At 33.2% G+C, this 20,743-nt stretch overlaps 1 protein-coding gene across 1 annotated transcript in view; it reads right to left on the bottom strand.

Moving 5' to 3' along the window:
- Positions 1-11,329, bottom strand: part of LOC127088232 (uncharacterized) — a 33,545-nt gene extending 22,216 nt beyond the window's left edge. Inside the window, exons 1-3 of the mRNA XM_051029144.1 lie at positions 11,315-11,329; positions 1,353-1,379; positions 1,189-1,238 (exon numbers count right to left, since the gene is read on the bottom strand). Of these exons, the coding sequence (XP_050885101.1) occupies positions 1,189-1,238; positions 1,353-1,374 (72 nt within the window). The 5' untranslated portion in view covers positions 1,375-1,379; positions 11,315-11,329. The remainder of the gene's footprint in view (positions 1-1,188; positions 1,239-1,352; positions 1,380-11,314) is intronic.
- Positions 11,330-20,743: the final 9,414 nt, after the last annotated feature.

Raw genomic sequence — 20,743 nt, 5'->3', positions numbered from 1 at the left:
TCAAAATAAAATTGAATAAACAATTTCGACAAAAACGAATGTTAGAGAAAAGGGAAATATTTCAATGAAATGTACTTAAATTTACAAAATGGTCAAACGAATGTTAAAAAAAAAGGGAAATATTTCAATGAAATGTGTGAAAATTCTAAGCAATATCGTAATGATAAAATTAGTTTAAAATTTGAAGTATTATTTTTTTATTAAAAAATTAAAAATAGTTGACTTCAGAAAAGTAACGGCTAAAAAATACATAAAGTTTATTTCTATATCATACTTTTCTTGCTCGACTTATTTTATAAACATTTATCTGAATTAATATATTTAAGCCTTTTAAGTTGAAAACATATATAGTTTTTAAAAAAAAACAAATTTTACATTTATTAAAAATAAAATATTGAAAGAGTTTATATAAAATGATATATTTTAATATATAAATTGATTTAATAAAAATAAATTATATCAAATTTTAAAATAATATTAAAATTTATCGATCAAAACATGGATGTCCATCGTTTATATTCATACACTAAATTTTAAAAGAATATTAGATGTGAAAAAATGTATTGGGAAAATCAAAAGTTCGTTTCCGATTATATTTACATATATAATTTAAAAGTGTTAGAAATGAGAAAGTGTATTGTAAAAATTTCAATCCAACTTTATATAAAGTGACAATTCTGTGACGTTACAAACCAACTTTATATAAAAAATAAATTAAAAAAATAAAATTACACTTTGTATAAAATAGAATATATATATATATAACTGAAAGGTTTTAAATAATAAATGTTTTTTTTCTAAATTTTAGAGCAAATACATTGAACTTATAAAATAAATTGAAAAAAAATCATTTTAGTGATCAACATATTCAAACAAATATTTGCAAACAAAGAAAATATAATGATCCAAAATAAAATTCAGAATATTAAATAAAACTTTTTCACAACCAACCCAGTAAACACATTTGACTATATATTCTTGATCCATAATATTTATCAATTTTATAGATGACGAATCAGACTAGAGAAAAACCATTTAAAATCTGTTTCATATAAAAAAAACTAATAAAAATCAATTGAAAATCAATGTATAGAGAAGAAACATGTGATGTGAACCAATCAAAAATTATTGACATTAGATACAATTCTCAAATTGAAAAGAAATAACATTTTAATTGAGTAAAATTACCTCAAAATCAAGCCATTCTTGCGCAAATAAAGGATGTGTTGTGTTTGATCCTGAAAATAATCCAAAGAAAAAATATAGTGTCTGAATATGTATAGATCTATGTATAAATCAAATCGATAAAAAAAATCAATCAAATTTGCAAAAATGATGAAGTAGAGTGGTACCATCTTTTTGAGGACAGGCCATATTCCCTGCAAACAAAATAAAAGTATGAGTATGACAAAAAATCATTGATGACAATGTAGAGAAATAAAAAATATATTTTATTCTTCAAAGTTAATTGAAAAAGAGGACTAAGAAAAGAGTGAGTTTGGATGTGAAAATACACAGAATCTGATCAGAACATGATACAAAGGAAAATATGAAAATATGGAGATGATTAGACAAAAGAAATGTACCTTAACTCAACCCAAATGCATATAACACAAAGCTTCCCAAAAACACCTTGTTTATAAGGACAAATTGTGCAACAATGACATCTGTAATATTTTTAATTATTAGTAAAAAAATTGCATAAAATTCCTCAAATAATTATTAATAATAAATGTGGACCCCTCTTTAGTCAAAAGTCAAAATTTACTATTTCATTTTGGGATTTTAAGTCTTTCTTTAGACTTAATTAGATTTTTTTAAATAAATTTTATTGTTACAAATCAGATAGAATTCTTTTTTTCTTATAGATTTTCTCAACTGGTTATTATTATTTTCAAAACACAGACAACAAATATAAAAAGGTTTCATTTTATTACTCTTTTCATCTCAAGTTATACGTTAATCTAGCAAAATATTTTTGTTTTGTGTTGTCCACGACGCCCAAAGATAAAGGCTTAATAATAAGGTTAGAGGAGTAAAACACAAAATATGTAGACTTTAATTATCTTTTGAATAAGTAATTCTGCATAAAGGAGTTATATTGACTGTTTAGATCAATCTAACGACTGAGTATGATCCATGTTTCACTTCACGCTTTCAACTGCCAACCGCTTCTCTCATTTAAGAAGGAAAACACGTAATTTCTCAAGTATTCAAATTCGTTCCTATTCGTACACTATTTTTCACTCTCTTGCTAACTTAAGCGTTTAAATACTAAGTTTGTAGATCAGTCCCATATCCATCACATCAGAAGTCCAAGACCATTGTAGGTAGCTCTGCCTCTTTGTTTACGAATCAACTCTAGTTCCACTATGAAATATTGGCGTCGTTTGTGGGAAACATCAATCTAATTTCCGTTCATTTCAAAGTTTAGATCTCCACGGTTAGAAATTTAGATCTCCTCCATTCTAACTATAGATCTCTGTTCCTGATCATTTCCCTTGATTTCTAACTTTCCTTATATCAAATCCTCTTTAATATCTATCGAATATGGTGGCATCCAAATCCACTTGTTTTTCCGTTCAAAGGTAAGCTTTTGGCGCCACTATTAAAGCTGTCAGAGATCCACTACCTCTTCCTAAAATAGTAGATGATCCAGTCCTAGTGACATCTTTGTCTCTTCCTTTAAGTAACATCTTATTCAATCTTATTCAACCTAGAGCAGACCATTGAATTTTCCAGCCTTTTCTATGCCCCAGATCTGTGCAACAATTTTATCAGGGTCAGCTTTCGCTCAAGCCTCCATCACTGCCTATGATACCTAGACAAGAAATGTTTTTTGGCTTTCAGCTATCATAGGCTAACCTCGATGTACAAGGAGAAAACAATATGTTGAATAGTATTTACAACATCGTTCAGCAGCAGAACTAAGATGCCCTATGAGAAAGACTATTCAGAATTGAAGATAGCCTACAATAAGTTAACCCGAAGAACAACGTGGGACAAAAATGTAGTCTCCCAAAGAAATCAAATTGTCGTTCTAGAATTGGCCTCAGTTAGGACGACAACGCCTAGAAGAGAAGTTCCATATCATCAGGTTGACGCCATCAAATACATCATACTCCTTCCCTCATTCGTGAAGGAGGAAGCAACAGTCACACTCCCTCATAGTGGTCCGCCATCCTCGTAGAAGGGAGAAATATGAAAAAGATGCTCCAATCTCGAAAAGGAAGAGAAATCTCTTATCCCCATGCATCTTAGAGAGCAGAATCCTGAGATCGATAAAAAAATCTCTCAAGTCCAAAGCTATGATGAGATTGGGATCCAAACAAACATGTCAAGTACGTGGACGATTGATTGGATTACTACCTTATCGACGAGGTTGTAAAGTGAAAACTCTTTTCACTAATCCTAATTAGATATGCAACGACCTAGTACAAAATCCTCCTATGTAGAAGCATATATTCATGGAAAGACTTATGCAAAGCCTTTACCTTCAACTTCACTGCACGAAAGTGTTAACCCACTTTTATGGGCATTATCAATGGGATTAATCACGGAAGAAGGAAACCCTATGCATGTACATTGACCATTTTACCAAAATGGTAGTAGCCATAGGGGCACAAATAAAGGATTGGACATATGAATCTTAGAATTTTGAGGTTGAACTGCAAATTTTGGGAAAATATAAGACTAATGGAAACCCATAGTTTGAAAGATTTACTTATTAGGGAATAATATTTCATCAATTATGAGTGAAAACTCTTGGTCATGTGGATCAACTGGGGATCATGGAATTCCGGACCTAGCCTTCTGTCAGAGAGAGATGTTTGTCACCATAAAGAAGAAAGAGAGTGTGGACCTTAGTCATGATTTGATGCTTATGCTCCATTTAACACTTCACAGGATAAAATTTGGAAAGAATATACAAACAAAGAGTTCAAAGAAGTAGAGATTAGGAACTTGTATCTAGTCAGAAAGTCTTCTGGAACAAACCAGTCCAAATAATATCATTTCAACAAAAGTCACAACCATAACGCAAATGATTATATTCAAGTGAAAGATGCAATTGAAGGGGTGAATAATAAATAAAAGTTAAATGAGTATAATAGGGATAACAAGAAATTCAAGGAAGACTCCTCAAAGAAGAAAAGTTTCCTGCAAAGGGAGCAATATCCTAAGAAAATTGTCAAAGTTGTTGTTGGGCCAAAGAAAAGGATATCAATACTAGGTAAGAGGAAAGACATATGGGGAAATTAAAATACATCACTTCCATCACTAGTAATTCCATGAGGGAAAGGAATCCCTCCAAAGGTATGACAAAGAGGAAGATTATCAAGTTGATGGTCGTCATCAAGAAGGACGGAAGCACTTCGACCAAAAAGTCGGAGACGCCAATCCTTGGATTCTGCGACTGACATAAAATAAAGGGGATCCCGAACGAGGTCTTCCCTTTATTAATAATGAACATAACCGCTAACTTCAGTACCTCTCATGATTTTATTGATGGTTGCATTTCTCATGACATCATGTACTCATATCTTTTCGAGAAAATGAGGCTAAAAAAGGAGAAGTTGTGGCAATATGAAGAGTCCAACCTACATGCTTTCTGTTGGACAATTGAATTCAAGCACATGAGGGTGTGAATTGTGGTATTTAAATTTAGTGATTAATTTAAAAGTTTTCTTACTTAAAACAACAATTTGTATTAGTAAAAAGACAGAGAGAAAAGCAGCGAAAATAATTTGAAATACTAAAGTAAATGAAAGAAATTAAAGAGTTAGGGTTAGAAAGATGGCACTAAGATTTAAACAGGTTCTGCCAAATGTTAGCTGACTCCTATCCCTAAGAGATATTATTAAGAGTTTTAATAATAATCTCAAGCTTTTACAAGTTATCCCACGAACCTTCGTTACAAGTGAATCAAGATATTTTACATTGGCTTATTCCCCCAACCAAACATGAGCTTTTACATGGGCCGAGCTCACAAACAAAGTACAAATTTTACCAACTAATCTCAATAACTAAACAATAATTTTACCAACTAAGTTCTAGCACCAAAAATAAAATTTCACTGGTTTATCTCAAGAACCAAACACGAACCTTTAAGAGAATCGAACTCTTGAAATAAACAATAGCACGACACTAGTAGAACACTTTCCTCACTTGTAGTTTTCACTCACAAGGCACTAAGGCAACTTTGGTTGAGAGAAAATATTTAATAGAGAAGAGGATATCAATAAAATGGTAAGAAATAGGAAAACTTTAAATTTTTATGTGTTTTCGAATGAGGAGAGGCCTCTTTTATATATGATAAAATACAAATAAAAAAGGAAACAAACCATGGGCCAAATTTATAGGATGATTGATTATTGACCCCCAATAATTGATTTTTCAAGCCACAAATGGAAGGTTTTGTTATTTAGCTATTACCGGTCATTAAGAGAATGTTCCAATCATTTTTTTACGCAAACAATAAAAAATAATTGATTAGGTTATTAGGTCTAATGGATTCTTTAGTTAGAAAAATATTTCCAATCAATCAAACACTCCTTTAATCACTTAGATATGCCCTAAGAACATTTTTAGGTGATTTTTTCAAATAAAGAGAGACCTTTAAAAAAAAGTATGTGTGTGTGTGAGTTTCCTGAGTACATCAGGAGTTACTCTCCTACTTTCATAACACTCTAGTCACTCAGACATACACGACCCGATGAGCTTTCACACTTCCTCTCTTTCACAACTTTGAAGCTTTCAAATTCCTTTGCTAGATACACCTATCATATAAGCACTTGACTAGAACCTTAAATCTTATACTTGAAAAGACTTGATATATCTTCAAGTTAATCACTATCACCTAGGAGTTGAAAAGATATCACCACAAACTTCAGCAAGTGTCATCATGGTTATCATCAAAACACCAAGATAGTCAACCATATTAGGATCCTTAGCTCCATACCTGCAAGCACATAGTTCAATATTCTCCCCCTTTTTATGATGAAAATTCATCTCACAAGGAGGTGGTAAACAAGAAAATAGATAAATAAATTTTGGAGTTATTAAACTCCTCCTTAGATGAGTAAAGAGTATGCTCTACTCCCCCTAAGAGTATACTTCTCCTCCTTTGGCATAATCAAAAAGGCGGGAAACAAAAATTTCACATAAATCACATATAATCATTTAGATAAAGGGAGCAAGAAGAAGGAGAAGAAACAATTCATCATATTAATCCATGCATGATTTATTTAAGATTCCTAGTTCATCTCTTAGAAAAAAATAAGCTTTCCTAGTAAATCATGTTTTAACCCTTAAACCAAAAGAACCCCCTCAATCGTTGGATTGGGGGACTTACCAACAATACCAAAACCTAGAAATTTCCCTTGTTTTTATCAACATAAGAGAATTAACCTCCATACTTAGGAGTGAATGAGAAGAATAAAGTTTCAACTGGTCATATGCTTTGATCAGCCTCTATCAAGGTACCATTTAGCGTTTGAAACTATAAATCATGCTTCATGAAATAAAAACTTAGGTCTTAACATTAGGTATGTAGACCATTTTGAGTCATATACTATTAGTTTCAGAAATATTTTCACCACTAGATTTTATATTAGAAACACAAGGATGTGATGAGAAAAATATATTTTTCATTTTGTGATCAAAATGCCTTTTATAAAAGTATGAAGGAGAGTGTCATTATTTGTTTTGGTTACCCTTTTTAATGAAGAAGAACATGGTGGTATGACCATCTTTATTCTATAATTAAATTTTAAGATTTTTCAATGAGGTGTAGATTTTGTATTAAAAATATTACTAAAGTTCTTACTATTGTTCTTGGGTTTGTAGCAAATACCGACTTTATTGTAGGAAGCTTTTTGGTTTCCTAACAAAATATTCAAGTTGTCTCTTCCTTTAGTAAAATTGCCAAGTGTTTTTTGAAGATCACAAATTTCATTTTTCAAAGCATCACATTCATATCATTTGATAAGTCCATCTACTTCTTCATTCGAAGTGAAAGATTTATATATTAGAACATTTTGTATCTCCCTAAGATTTTATATTTCTTCCAATAGGTCTTAGTTTTAGATTCAAGGGAAGAGTTAGTATCCTTGGAAATAGAGAAAAGTTTTCTCTAATTTACTTGTTTCTTTTATTAGCTTCTTACAAATGTAGAAAAGATCTTGATAAGAAAACTAAGAGGTTACCTCATCATCTTGATGATTTTTCATGTGACAGATACTGGCCTCTTCATCATCTAAGGACTCCTTGTTATTTTTCTATGACGAGCCTATAATGATAAATGTTTACATATATGGGGGATAAATGATCTATAAGGCTTTGCAGCAGGATCAGAAAGAAGGCAAGGAAAATATATGGATATTAATTTAGCTTTTGTGATCAGACAGTTTCGAGATATGATTATCTGGCCTCCTACAAGTAAGGCATATCATCTCTGCTAGAAAAGTACAAGTGGTTGATCCATGTGAAGTCAAAGCTAACCACCACGTCCCCGGTGGCAAATAAATAGTGGCTATGCCACCTGGTTATCTTAATGCAGTTGTTTTGTAAATGCAATAACACACTACTATAATGTATTATGTTATTTGATTAAAGAAACAACAACTTTAAAACTAAACTCTCTCTTTTCATCATGATTATGTAAGGTAACAATGAGTTTAGGGTACAAGCAAAAGAGATCAAACCCCCATCACAAAAACTCATGGGTGCTTTCTAAAATTCCATAAGTGTATGCCTAAAGCAATCAAAATTTCCACTATGCCAACTCTCATACACACAAAGAAAGCAAGGTACAAAGTTTCAAATATGGGCTCACCCCTTGATGATAGTCTGTTATTCCATTAATTTAGTCGAAGAATCGGATCAAAACAAGTGAAATATGAGCTTAAATGAAGAAGAAAGACCAAAGAATGAGGAAAATAGCTAAGTATGAAGAGATTGTACTTAATGAAAATTTAGGTGAAAAAGGGAGCAAAAGAGTGCAATTTGGGTCAATCACGCGCATCATCGCACACACGATACTAACATAAAGGTTACATTGTGCGCGATGCAAGTCATCACGTGTGCGATGACCCCTTTTTCTAGGCTCTTTCTAATGCGTTTGATCCATTCTGATCTCTTTTTAAGGGGAAATTCTGCACTTTGGTAAGGGTTACGAATTTTGGAGAGCAAATCATGATTTTTACATCATCAAGGATGATTTTTAGGGCTTTGGAAGTCATTGGAGGCCATTACTTCAAGGGAATTCACATGCTATTTTCATCTATCATTTTGGGATTATAATCTGAATTATGAGTAGCTAAGATCCTCTAGGTTAGGTTGTGTTATGATGAACATATTTCAATATTGTTGGGTAATATGTTGATTTGACTTTGTATAAACTTTTTGATCTATAATCCTATCCAATTGCTTGTTGTTATTAATGATTTTGATGTGAGATACTCTTTTATATTGATTGTGGGAACATAGAGAATACTGACCATTAGTCAATGTGTTGGACCTATGGAAATTATTGTACTTATGTTGGTTGAATAGGAATAGGAGACCTCGAGTAGTGGCATATGGAATTAACGTTATATGCATCACATAATCTTAATTATGTTGGTGGACTAGGGATGAGAAGCTCCGAGTAGCGATTAGTGAGTTATTTCGCGAGGGATCGGTTATAACGGATTTGTTAATTTCCTGTGAGGTTATAGTGATAGGATCATTCATATAAGACATCAAACATCAACTATAGAGAAATAGAGAATTCTAAACACAACCTGTCCGCTTTCGTAATTTTGTTCAAACACTTATTTAATTTTCGCATTGCAAACTCAAACCTCGTCCCCCCTTTTTCCTATTTTCTATATATTGCACACAATTTGTCTTATTAAAGAGAAGTCCCTATCGATTCGATCTTTTTATTACTGCGACATTATTGGTACACTTGCTGAGAAGTTATCATGTCTTTGGCGTCGTTGTCGGTGACTGTCGATATTTCAACAAGGCGATGTTTATGCAACATGTTATTTTTAATCTTTTTTATTTTATTTTCTTAATAATCATAGTGCTACTGAGGTATTTCCTATTTGTGTATGCACAGCTCAGGATCAGTGTTGACACCATTTGGTCTAGAAATTGAAATAACTGCACGTGCTATTAGGATAGCAGTCAGAGAGGCAAATATAGCTCAAGGGATCTTAGCTGAAGATCAACCACTGATTTATTCTGACCCTAAAGAGGAAATCACCATGGCAGTTATACCACCCCAAACTACGGGGGATTACTGTAAAAGAACCGATCAAGGACATGTTTTGAGAGGGTTTGTACCAGCAAACCCTACTAACTTTGATATTAATAATTTTTTGCTTCAGGTTTAAGAGACAATCCGTTCAACCGGAGTGCGATTAAAGACCTGTGGGAGCATCTTGCATGCTTCTACAAAATAACTTTGATGTACAAACCAACTGATGCCACTGAAGACCAAGTTAAATTAAGGTTGTTTGGGTTCTCACTAATTGGAAGGGCTAAGGATTGGTTACTTTGCCTTCCAAATGGAACAATTCTAACTTCAAAGGTATTGGAGGAAAAATTCCTAGAAATATTCTTCACTGCTACTTAGTTTACCGAGTGAAAAGCAGAGATTGTAAATTTCGAGCACATAAAACTGAGTCGCTTTATGACTCATGGGAAAGATTCAAACTTTTGTGACGCAGATGCCCGAATCACAATATGAATAATATGGAGCAGATGAAAAATTTCATTAAAGGTCTCAAGAGTCAGTCACACATGTTTTGGATGCTTCTGCGGGAGGCACTATCCGATTAATGACCAAACCACAAGCAAAATACCTTATTGAGAAGATGTGTATGAATCATAACCATTCAAAAAGTGAAAGATCAGTAAAAATCGAAATTGTGGGCACGCCCAAAGGTATGTTAGTTGTTGATACCCATACTGCATTGTTAGCTCATATTGAATTATTAAATAAAAAGCTAGTTGAAAGCAACTTAGGTAAAGCTAACGTGGGCCAGGTACAAACACTTAGGTTTTATTTTTGTGGATGAGAACATGCAAATGAAAGGTTCTCTTTGGAAGGGTCAAGCGAAGAAGTCCAATTTGCTAATTTTTAGAAGAACAACCCTTATTCCAACACCTACAATCTAGAATGGAAGGATAACCCGAATTTTTGTTGGAGCAATAATCAAAATTCAAGTGCTAATCAGGGTATGCAACACGGCCAACAAGCTCTGTTTGAACCTTCACAGTTAGAAGAGACCTTGCAGAACCATGAAATGATGAGTAGATTTGATCAGGTGAATAAGAACCATGAAATAATGAGTAGAAAGCATGATGTGTCGATCAAAAATTTAGAGATGCAGGTAACACTGTAGATAATCCTAAGAATGAATCATGCAAGGCTGTAGAAATAGGTTTTTGGGTGATTACCGAAAAGGGTGAAGATGAAAAAATTAAAGAGGATGTGGTTGAGAAAGAAGAATATGTGATTAAAAAAAGGAGAGTGGAAATCAGGGTGACGAAGAGGAAAGAGGATTCACCATTGATCAACTGATAGATAAAAACTCCCATTGGAGGAGAACAAAGAAGCAAGTCTTGAGTAATCCAAATTCATAATTATCGGATTACTTAAAACCACCTTACCCCTTCATTAAGAAGAAATTGGTACATGAAGATAAGGCAGAAATGTTTGAAAAATTTATAGAAATGTTGACAACACTTCAGGTTAGTATCTCGTTTCATGAGGTTTTAGAATTAATTCACAAGTTTTCTAAGTTTATCCAGGCATTACTAAAGGGTATAAAGCAGAACCATTTAATATCTGTTTCATATAAAAAAAAACTAATAAAAACCTATTTTAAATCAATGTATAGAGAAGAAACATGTGATGTGAATCAATCAATAATTATTGACATTAGATACAATTCTCAAATTGAAAAGAAATAACATTTTAATTGAGTAAAATTACCTCAAAATCAAGTCATTCTTGCCCAAATAAAGGATGTGTTTTGTTTGATCCTGTAAATAATCCAAAGAAAAAACATAGTGTCTGAATATGTATAGATCTATGTATAAATCAAATCGATAAAAAAATCAATCAAATTTGTAAAAATGATGAAGTAGAGTGGTACCATCTTTTTGAGGACAAGCCATATTCCCTGAAAACAAAATAAAAGTATGAGTATGACAAAAAATAATTGAGGACAATGTAGAGAAATAAAAATTTATTATATTCTTCAAAGTTAATTGAAAAAAAGGACTAAGAAAAGAGTGAGTTTGGATGCGAAAATACACAGAATCTGATCAGAACATGATGCAAGGGAAAATATGAAATTATAGAGAAGATTAGACAAAAGAAATGTACATTGACTCAACCCAAATGCATATAACACAAAGCTTCCCCAAAACACCTTGTTTATAAGGGTAAATTGTGCAACAATGACACATGTAATATTTTTAATTATTAGTAAAACAAATTGCATAAAATTCCTCAAATAATTATTAATAATAAATATGGATCCCTCTTTAATCAAAAGTCAAAATTTACTATTTCATTTTGGGATTTTAAGTCTTTCTTTAGACTTAATTAGATTTTTTAAAATAAATTTTATTGTTACAAATCAGATAGAATTCTTTTTTTCTTATAGATTTTCTCAACTGGTTTTCAAAACACAGACAATAAATATAAAAAGGTTTCGTTATATTACTCTTTTCATCTCAAGTTATACTTTATTCTAGCAAAATATTTTTGTTTTGTGTTGTCCACGACGCCTAAAGATAAAGGCTTAATAACAAGGTCAGAAGAGTAAAACATAAAACATGTAGACTTTAATTATCCTTTGAATAAGTAATTCTGCATAAAGGAGTTCTACTGACTGTTTAGATCAATCTAACGACTAATTATGATTCATGTTTCACTTCATGCTTTCAACTGCCAACCTCTTCTCTCATTTAAAAAGGAAAACACACCATTTCTCAAGTACTCAAATCCATTCCAATTCGTACACTATTTTTTACTCTCTTGCTAACTTGAGCGTTTGAGTACTAACTTTGTAGATCAATCCCATATCCATCGCATCAGAAGCCCAGAACCACCATAGGTAGCTCTGCCTCTTTGTTTACCAATCAACTCTAGTTCCACTATGGAATATTGGCGTCGTTTGTGGGAAACATCAATCTAATTTCCGCTTATTTCAAAATTTAGATCTCTATAATTAGAAATTTAGATCTCCTCCATTCTAACTATAGATCTCTGTTCCTGATCACTTCCCTTGATTTCTAACTTTCCTTATAGCAGATCCTCTTTAATATCCATCGAATATGGTGGCAACCAAAGCCACTCGTTTTTCCGTTCAAAGACAAGCTTTTGGCGCCACTATCAAATTTGTCAAAGATCCACTACCTCTTCCTAAAATAGTAGATGATCCAGTCCTAGTGAAATCTTTATCTCTTCCTTTGAGTAACATCTCATTCAACCTAGAGCAGACCATTGAGTTTTCCAGCCTTTTCTATGCCCCAGATCTGTGCAATAATTTCATCAGGGTCAGCCTTCGCTCAAACCTCCACCACTGCCTATGATACCTAGACAATAAATATTTTTTGGCTTTCATCTATCATAGGCTAACCTCGACGTACGGGGAGAAAATGATTTGCTGAATAGTATTTACAACATGGTTCAACAATAAAACTAACTTGCCCTATGAGAAAGACTATTCAGAATTGAAGATAGCCTGCAACAAGTTAACCTGAAGAACAACGTGGGACAAAATATGGTCTCCCAAAGAAATCAAATTGCCGTTCTAGAACTGGCCTCAGTTAGGACGACAACACCTAAAAGAGAAGTTCCAAATCACAAGGTTGACGCCACCAAATACATCATACTCCTTCCCTCGGTCGTGAAGGAGGAAGCAACGGTCGCACTCCCTCATAGAAGTCCTACATCCTTGTAAAAGGGAAAAATATGAAAAAGATGATCCAATCCCGAAGAGGAAGAGAAATCTCTTATCCTCATGCATCTTAGAGAGTAGAATCCCAATATCGGTAAAAAAAACCTCCCAGGTCCAAAGCTATGATGCGATTGGGATCTAAACAAACCTGTCATGTACGTGGATGATTGATTGGATTACTACCTTATCAAAGAGGTTGTAAAGTGAAAACTCTTTTCACTAATCCTAATTAGATATGCAATGACCTAGTACAAAATCCTCCTAGGAAAAAGCACATGTTCATATATAGACTTCTGCAAAGCCTTTATCTCCAACTTCACTGCACTGAAGTGTCAACCCACTATTATGGTCATTCTCAGTGGGATTAATCAGGAAAGAAGGAAACTCTATGCAGGTACATTGACCATTTTACCAAAGTGGCAGTAGCCATGGGGGCACAAATAAAGGATTGGACATATGGATCTTAGAAGTTTGAGGTTGAACTGTAAATTTTGGGAAAATATGGGACTCAAGGAAACCCATAGTTTGAAATATTTACTTATTAGGGAATAATCTTGTATCAATTATGAGTGAAAACTCTTGGTCATGTGGATCAAATAGGGATCATGGAATTTAGGACCTAGCCTTCTGTCGGAGAGAGATGTTTGTCACCATAAAGAAGAAAGAGAGTGTGGACCATAGTCATGATTTGATGCTTATACTTCATTGAACATTTCACGGGATAAAATTTGGAAAGAATATTCAAACAAAGAGTTCAAAGAAGTAGAGATTAGGAACTTGTATCCAGTAAGAAAGTCTTCTTGGACAAACCAACCCAAATAATATCATTTCAACGAAAGTCACAACCATAACACAAATGATTATATTGAAATGAAGGATGCAATTAAAGGGGTGAATAATAAAGAAAAGATAAATGAGTATATTAGGGATAACAAGAAATTCCAGGAAGACTCCTCAAAGAAGAAAAGTTGTTGTTGGGCCAAAGGAAAGGATACAAATACTACGTAAGAGGAAGGACATATGGGTAAATTAAAATACACTGCTTCCATCACTAGTACTTCCCTGAGGGAAAGGAATCCCTCCAAAGGTATGACGAAGAGGAAGATTGTCAAGTTGATGGTCGTTGTCATACCCCAAAATTTGCCCTACTTTTTTTAATTTTCCTGGTTTGTGGTTTTGTTCATTTGCATATTTCTTTCTATTTTGATCATGCACTCATCGGCATTTGCATATGGTAATACATTTAGGTCAAAGGTTCGATGATAATGGATTTAATCAGTTTAAGTGGATTTTAGAGGTGGATATTATTTGGTAATTATTTAGGTTTATTTCCCGTATTACTTGTGGTGGGGATCATCTCTTTATTTGAGATTCATGGTTATCATAAGAGATTGAAACGACCATCAATTAATTCAGAGGATTGCTTGGATTCAAAGGAAAGGACAAAGTTGGAATAAAAGGGAAATTTCATTCATTTAGTGGAAAAAATCACTTCTCAAAAGTACTAAAAGTCATGGGTTAAGCCACTCAAAGTTCAAGCCAAAAGTGGTAGAAAAATCAAGGCAAATGTATGAAAAATCAAGTTCAATTACTAGTGACTCTCTGCCTTACATCCTAACTTGGTACTTTTGTTAAACTTCAACATCATTGGTCTTTAACTATCCTTAACTACCTATTTCTCCACAAGTCATTCATTTACCTAATTACCCTTAACTACCATAACTTCCAAACTAACACAAAACTTCCAAACAAACACAAATATTAACTTCCATTTTTTCACTCAATCCTAGCCACTCTTAACATTTAATCCTATGGTTGAAATTTTCGATCCGTAGCTAAGGATTAAATTAACTCCTAACCGTTGATAAATCAATTACTTGGATCACAATCCAAGGATGATCATTCACATACCAATTCTATATAAACATGTTATTTTTCATATTTGGGGGTTAACTAACCTAACTTGGAAAATTCACAATTAAACATTATTTTTCTACCACTTTTTCTTCTCAATTTCTCTCTCAATATTTATCTTCTCCCTCACCCTCACTAAAGTTCATCTTCATCACCATTTAGAACTTCACATTGAAGTTCTAAAATGGTGGAACTTAGCCACAATCCAATTTCAATAAATCATCAATCAACAATTCAAGCATTATCATCAACAATCATCATTTAAAGTTTATCAAGATTTATCAACAATCATCATCCAAGATTCATCAATTTAAACTTATTCATCAATATTCTACATTCACGATTCATCTTCTACGTTCATTCATCATCAAGAATAGTTATCAAAGCTTGAAAGTTAATTGGATTAATGGAGCTTATTCTTGAAGTTTTTCAGATTTCTTTTCGACGCTTCAATTTTCAACACTAACCGGAGCAATTCTCCGTTCCGTTGGTAATCTTTTATCTCTTTCACACCTTTGTCATGAATTATTGAATTTTTGCTTGTTGATTAATTTTAGCTATTATTTTGAATGTTGTTTATTAAATAAACACTTATTTTGCACAAAACACATAAACTTAAAAATAGTGATTTTTTAATTCTTAATCGTTAATTACGTATGAATATATCATTAGAAGTGTTTTTTCATCATGATTCTGAATATGTGATTATTTTTTCATGAATCATTATAATGAATGCGAATCATTCAATTTTTTACATACTTTATTTTCACCTTTTCGCCTAATTCTTCAAAATTTGTGGCTCATTTGCAAAATTCGATCGCATATTTGGATTCCTCACAAAAAATCGAGTTCGATGATATATAATTTGTATATTAGTTTTTTGATTTATTAATTTTTAGTAGATCAAAATTCAAGATTGTGTGTAATTAATTAATGAACAATTATTGATTAAACTCAGAACTCCCAGAATCGTGACACGTGTTCTACCTCTTTTTCTTTTTTTTCACTTTTCTGGACAGCGCCATGTGTCGTAGCATGACTGGTTCAGCATGACATATAAGACAAAACAGAATATAAGACAAAACGGAATAAAACAAAACTGCTTATGTGGGTCTTTTGGGTCATTGAGCCTTATTTTAATTGCTTTTTACACCCTTAATTTGAGCTCATTATTTCTTTTGTTCTTGATTCATTTTGTTTTTTTAGTTTTTTTATTAATTATGTCATTTAGAGTTTTTTAGGATTAGTTTAATTAAGTTAGATTTTTAGGACTAATTAGAATTAGGATTTTAATTAGAATAAAAATTAGGATTAATTAGAATATTAGTGATTTTTTTTGTTTAGTTAGATTTCTAAAAATAATTAGGTTTCTTTGATTTGATAAAAATAGTTTTCTTAGAACTTGATTAACTTTTAGTTTTTAGTTAGGATATTGATTAGGGTTTAATTTTGTCCTTAAATTGAATATTCATGTGAAATGACCATTTTGCCCTTACAGCTTAAAATCTTGATTTTTAATACATGCTCCCTTAGCTTAGGGCCTTAATCAGATTTGTCTAATTTTTTTTATCTTAGTTGATTAATTCAATAGGCTATTATTGTACATGATTCAATTATTCATTTCAATCTCACTTATTAGTGTTGACCAAAGGTCACTTTGGTAAACCAAATCCTTTGTACTTGTACTGTAAAACCCCAAGCCTATTCAAGTGATCAAAAGACCCTTGATCACTTGATATAGCAAGTCCATGGTGCTCAACCTATTGTGGACATTCTGAATCTCAGGAGCTCAAGACCTCAAGGTTCAAATGCAAGATCAAGTCTTTAAAGTCAACATCAATCAAGCATAGCTATCAAAGTGGACTACTTCTCAAGCACAACAAAGGTATCAACGCTTAACGATCATAATTATGAGTGTGTGGCACAAGCCTTAAGAAATAGAGATGGAATTATATTGGAGAATTCCATTAACTCATTATGAATATCTTTGGGTACGGGACGTACGACCCAGATGCTCATCGTATTCATCTTTATTCATAGACTTGAGCACAATTCGAATTATATGATTGTCAAGTCTTCTCCTACAACAAGTAGTATTACATCAATAAGATCGACATACATGATCTGATATTAACAACTTGTTAATTTTGATTTGAGTTGCATGTTATAAGCCTTAAGAAACAAAGAATGATGAGAGTCGAGAATTCATATCCTTGTCTAGGATATCCTTGGGTATGAGACGCATAACCCAGTTGATCAAGGTATTTTCCTTTGTTCATAGACTTTAGTGCAATTTGAATCATACAACTGACAAGTCTTCTTCAAGTTAGCATTATCTCATTCAACACTTCAATAATGGAGCACATTTGCTACTAGTAACTTATGGTTGTACACCCTCTTTCAATCAACTATTTGCCTTGTAAGGTAGTAAACCTTGGAAATAGCCTTGAAAGGTGATAAACCTTGGCAATCCAATATAGTTCTTCCTTGAGAGTCATAGACTCTAGCATCTATTTCTCTTTGCCTTGTAAGGTGATAAACCTTGGTAATTCAATTCAGTTCTTTGCCCTGAGAGTTATGGACTCTGGCATCTATTTCTCTTTGTCGTGTAAGGTGATAAACATTGGCAGTCTAATCAGTTTCCTTGCCTTGTAAGGTGATAAACCTTGGTAGTCCAATTCAGTTCTTTTCCCTAAGAGTCATGGACTTTGGCATATGTTTCTCTTTTCCCTATAAGGTGATAAACCTTGGCACTCTGATTCAGTTCCTTGCCTTGAGAGGTGGTAAACCTTGGCAGTTCAATTTCATGCCTTCAGAATTATAAACTCTGGTAGTGATATCGTGCCTAGAAGGTGGTGAACCTTGGCACTTCTTTTTCAGCCTTGAAGGGTTGTGTATCCCGGAAAATAAATATATCTTCCTTTGTTTCATTCGTAGTAGGTTGAACTACGAAAGCTCTTACTTTCTCATTGCACAGTGAGAATACATAGGCAAGAGAATTTAGATTCTTCGTGGGATACCTTATTTATTAATCATTCATTCTTCATTCATCAATTAATACCATCTTTTTGAGATCAAATATACTTCTCATTGGACTCCATGTACATCCTTTTAGGAATATATAACGGCAGTCCATCTCATGAATCGAGAGTTGTTTGGATCGTCCCCAAACATTTAATTCATTCTTTTTTGGCTAAGACGCTTGTTTACTCTTTGATTCAGAGTTTATTCTTCCATGGATCCAAGATACCATTCTTACTTGATCTCGAACTGTTTGTTCCCCAACCAGTGATATATTGTTCCTTGTACACTTCAATACTTTCTTTGGGCCCTGTATATACCATTTTAGGATGATATAACGACAATCCATCTTATGAACCAAGAGTTGTTTGGATCGTACCCAGACATTTAATACATTCTTTTTGGATAAGACGATTGTTTACTCTTTGGTTCAAAGCTCACTCTCCTTTGTGGGTTCCCCTGTTACCATTTTGTTAGTACAAGTTATACTTTTCATCACTTTCAATCTTTCTTTATTTTCATGGTTCCATGAACTACAAACACTCTAATTTTCTCATTACACAATGAGAATACATAGGCACGAGGATGTGAATCCTTGGTGAGCATACTTTTAATTATTCCTTCTTCCGCCTTAGGGCATCATCCATATCTTTCAAGATCCATTATCTATCTTCAATCATTGAATCGTTCACCTTAATGACATACTGTTTCTTTGAAATCAGATACATTTTCTTTGGGAATTCCATATACACCCTTTTAGGACCATATAGTGGTAATCCGCATTTGTACCTAGAGTTATTTGGCTCGTACCTAGACATTTAATTCCTTTTTTTTTACTAAGACATTGTTTCCCTCTATGGTACAAAACCCATTTCTCCTATGAATTCCAATACACTCTACTTTTGGTTTGAAAGTATACCTTTCCAGTCACTTGTTACCAAACCCTTCACTTCTGTGACTTTGGTCATTCATCTCCATGATGAATTCATATTCTAACTTCATTCACTCTATGTGATATACCAATTCTTTGAGCCAAATACATTATCTCTTTGAGCTTCATCTTGTGTCATCTTGTGAACCAAGAGTTGTTTGTCTCGTACCCAAACACTTAATTCTCCTTGTTTTCGACTATACCATATAGTGGCCGACGCTTCCGGCTAGTCCACATATTGGTCAACTCCACCTTTACTCTTGGGTTCATACTTCACCCCTTGTTGGAGTTCAAACACACTGATTCTTTGGTTTAGACCATACTGTTATCACAACTTCTTTTCACCTCCCACCACTAGTTCTATGAACTATAAAGATCTGAATTCCTCATTGCACTATGAGGATATGTAGGCAGGAGGGCCTCAATCCTCACTGAGCACTTTATCTATTTCTCTTCCTTTTCCTTGATTCTTTCACGATTAATCTTTAGATATAACACCTAGTCGAGCAAGAACAATCAAAACGGTTCTCATGGAGTACCATGGATGTTAAGGGTGTTAATACCTTCCCCTTGCATAACTGACTTCCTTACCCAACAGATCTCTTTCCCCGGGGTTTTATTGATGTTTTCCCTTTCCTTAGGGAATAAATAAAGTTTGATGGAGACTTTGTTATATGTTCAGGCGTGCGATGTGTTCGAGCATATTTCCGCTAGCTTTAGTTGGCGACACTTCGCTACTTGGAGTACTTCCTAGTCGCTAAAAGGAGTCGATACTAGCTTTGGTTTTTTTCGCTTGATATAGGTGTTTACCGTTTTGTTTTACTCTATTTATCTATCGTATTCTTTATTGCTTTAAATACTGTTTATATTGGATATTATCTGTTATACTCTCTGTTGGGTTAGGGTTATGATACATGAGTGAAACTTGAAGGTGAGAAAAACAAGAAAGGGGGGGTTTGAATTGTTTTGAAAATAAGCGCTTTTTCAAAATGAAAATCACCCAAGGATTTTTATACTGGTTCGCTTATAACACAAAGCTACTCCAGTCCACCCGGCCAAGGTGATTTCGCCTTCAACAAGGACTTAATCCACTAATCTTGAAAGATTGATTACAAACAACGTCTAAGAGAAAGATCTCTTAGTCCTCTCAAGTATACAGACTACACAGAGTCACTTGAGGAAATACAACAAAGATAAAAGCTTATGTAATCTAGAGTGCTTCTAAGATAAGCAAAATATTACAACAATAAGAACAAAAAAGGTTTCACGTTTCAAGCAAAAGCTTCGTGAAGATTGAGAGAATAAAATGAGTTTATGTGTGTTGATGTTTCAGTATGTGCTTGTTTTCTCTAACTTCCCAATGTTGATTTGCAATCCTTTATATAGGAGAGAAAGAGCCGTTTGAAAGATCATAGCAGATAATAACTCTTGAATAATAATTAGTGCCATAACTTATGTTGCTTGTTGCCAAAGTAACTTTCTCTTCTTGAATGATTACTTTCCAAAAATAGTTCCTATTCATTTGAATTTGGAGTTAACGTCTCTTTCTGTATTAGGAAGTCCGTTTCCATAACTTTACTTGAAGTTAACGTTACTCTTCCTTATTTAGCAATTCCATAATCAAGGTCTTCGTGTTTCTGGAGATCTTGGAATCTTGCTATCTAACTTCTGATGTTGATCTGTTGAGAGTTCTGATGGTTACTTCAGATAGCGCTGAGAACTTCTGAAGTTTGACATACGTTGTTCAGAGTCAGAACTTCTAGAGCGTACTTCTTGTTCAGATGCTTCTGATACTTTGCTGTTTTGCTCAGAGTTAGACTTTCTCAAACGTGTTTCTACTTCAGATGCTTCTGGTCTTCTGATAATTTGTATCTGATATGATTCTGTATCTGATGATTTCTTCCTTCTT

The sequence above is a fragment of the Lathyrus oleraceus genome, chromosome 5 (assembly GCF_024323335.1).
Source record: "Lathyrus oleraceus cultivar Zhongwan6 chromosome 5, CAAS_Psat_ZW6_1.0, whole genome shotgun sequence".
Classification (NCBI taxonomy): domain Eukaryota; kingdom Viridiplantae; phylum Streptophyta; class Magnoliopsida; order Fabales; family Fabaceae; genus Lathyrus; species Lathyrus oleraceus.
The sequence above is the reverse complement of the archived record's forward strand: the minus strand, read 5'-3'. Positions and strand labels throughout refer to the sequence as shown.